The sequence below is a fragment of the Cygnus atratus genome, chromosome 6, assembly GCF_013377495.2.
Source record: "Cygnus atratus isolate AKBS03 ecotype Queensland, Australia chromosome 6, CAtr_DNAZoo_HiC_assembly, whole genome shotgun sequence".
NCBI lineage: Eukaryota > Metazoa > Chordata > Aves > Anseriformes > Anatidae > Cygnus > Cygnus atratus.
In genome coordinates, this window is record NC_066367.1 from 3637405 (window position 1) to 3638851 (window position 1447).

The 1447-nt window shown below is 58.0% G+C and overlaps 1 protein-coding gene across 1 annotated transcript; it reads left to right on the top strand.

The window, feature by feature from the left end:
- Positions 1–394: 394 nt before the first annotated feature.
- Positions 395–1228, top strand: TSSK6 (testis specific serine kinase 6). Its single transcript, XM_035536744.1, has one exon. It carries the CDS (start codon positions 395–397, stop codon positions 1226–1228), a length of 834 nt encoding a protein of 277 aa, XP_035392637.1.
- Positions 1229–1447: the final 219 nt, after the last annotated feature.

Sequence of the window (1447 nt, forward strand, 5' to 3'; positions counted from 1 at the left end):
GAACACTCACATTTAAACTCATCATCGGACAATTCTCTATCTTGAAAACGCAAACGAAGAGGAGAAAAATGGTTTAAAAAATACATATATAAATAAATATAATATATAAAATAATATATATTCAGCAGTGAGAGTTCTCCCCGTGTGTGTATGGGCATGCCCAGGACACCCAGGAATGGTGGGAAGCACTGGACACCCCTGACGTCTCACAAAGGCACTGCCCCACAGTTCTCCGCCTCATCACAATGCCCGGGTGAGCCCTGAAGCCCACAGTGGCACCTGTGGGACCATGGGGGGAGAGTGAAGGTCACCAACTGCCACGCACCATGTGTTGAAGTTTTCAAGCCCTGGAGCAGAACACCCACTTTGGTAAAGCCCATCAGGATCGCTCAACATGCCAAAAACGGACGCAGGCGAGAAGCTGCTCTGTGAGCTGGGCTACAAGCTGGGTCAGACCTTAGGGGAGGGCAGCTTCTCCAAAGTGAAAGCGGTCACCTCCAGCAAATACAAGGTTCCCTTAGCCGTCAAGGTGGTGGACCGGCGACGAGCCCCCCCAGCCTTCGTGTACAAGTTTCTGCCCCGGGAGCTCTCCATCCTGCGCAAGATCCGGCACCCCAACATCGTGCGCATCTTCGAGCTCATCGAGGTGTGCAACGGGAAGCTCTACATCGTGATGGAGGCAGCGGCCACCGACCTGCTGCAGCTGGTGCAGCAGCTGGGAAAGCTGCCCTGCGTCCCCGAGGCCCGGGACATCTTCGCGCAGGTCGTGGGGGCCGTGCGCTACCTGCACGACCGCAACCTGGTGCACCGGGACCTCAAGTGCGAGAACGTGCTGCTCGCCGCGGACGGCCGCCGGGCCAAGCTCACCGACTTTGGTTTCAGCAAGGAGGCCAACAGCTATCCGGACCTGAGCACCACCTTCTGCGGGTCAGCAGCCTATGCTTCCCCCGAGGTGCTGCTGGGCATCCCCTACGACGCCAAGAAGTACGACATGTGGAGCCTGGGGGTGATGCTCTTCGTGATGGTGACCGGCTACATGCCCTTCAATGACACCCGCATCCGCAGCATGCCCCAGCAGCAGAAGAAGGGGGTGCTGTACCCGGAGGGGCTGCCCCCGCTGCCGGAGCCCTGCCGAGCCCTCATCGGCCAGCTGCTGCGCTTCAGCCCGGCCTCGCGGCCCGGCGTGGGGCAGGTGGCCAAGAACAGCTGGCTGAAGGGGGACATCTGAAGGAGGAGGTCCTCCCCGGAGACCCTGGAAGGGCGGTCACATTTTGGTGCAATCATTGCTGTAGAGGAAAAGCACGTTAGGAGTTAATTGATCATTTCGAGCTGCGGGCTGTGGGTGTGATTGAACTTGAAGCATTGGCAAGGCCGCGTGGTGGTTAAGAAGGTGGTGGTATCAAGAAGGCGGTCGTACCCCTTCACAAACAAGACAAATGAGTCCACT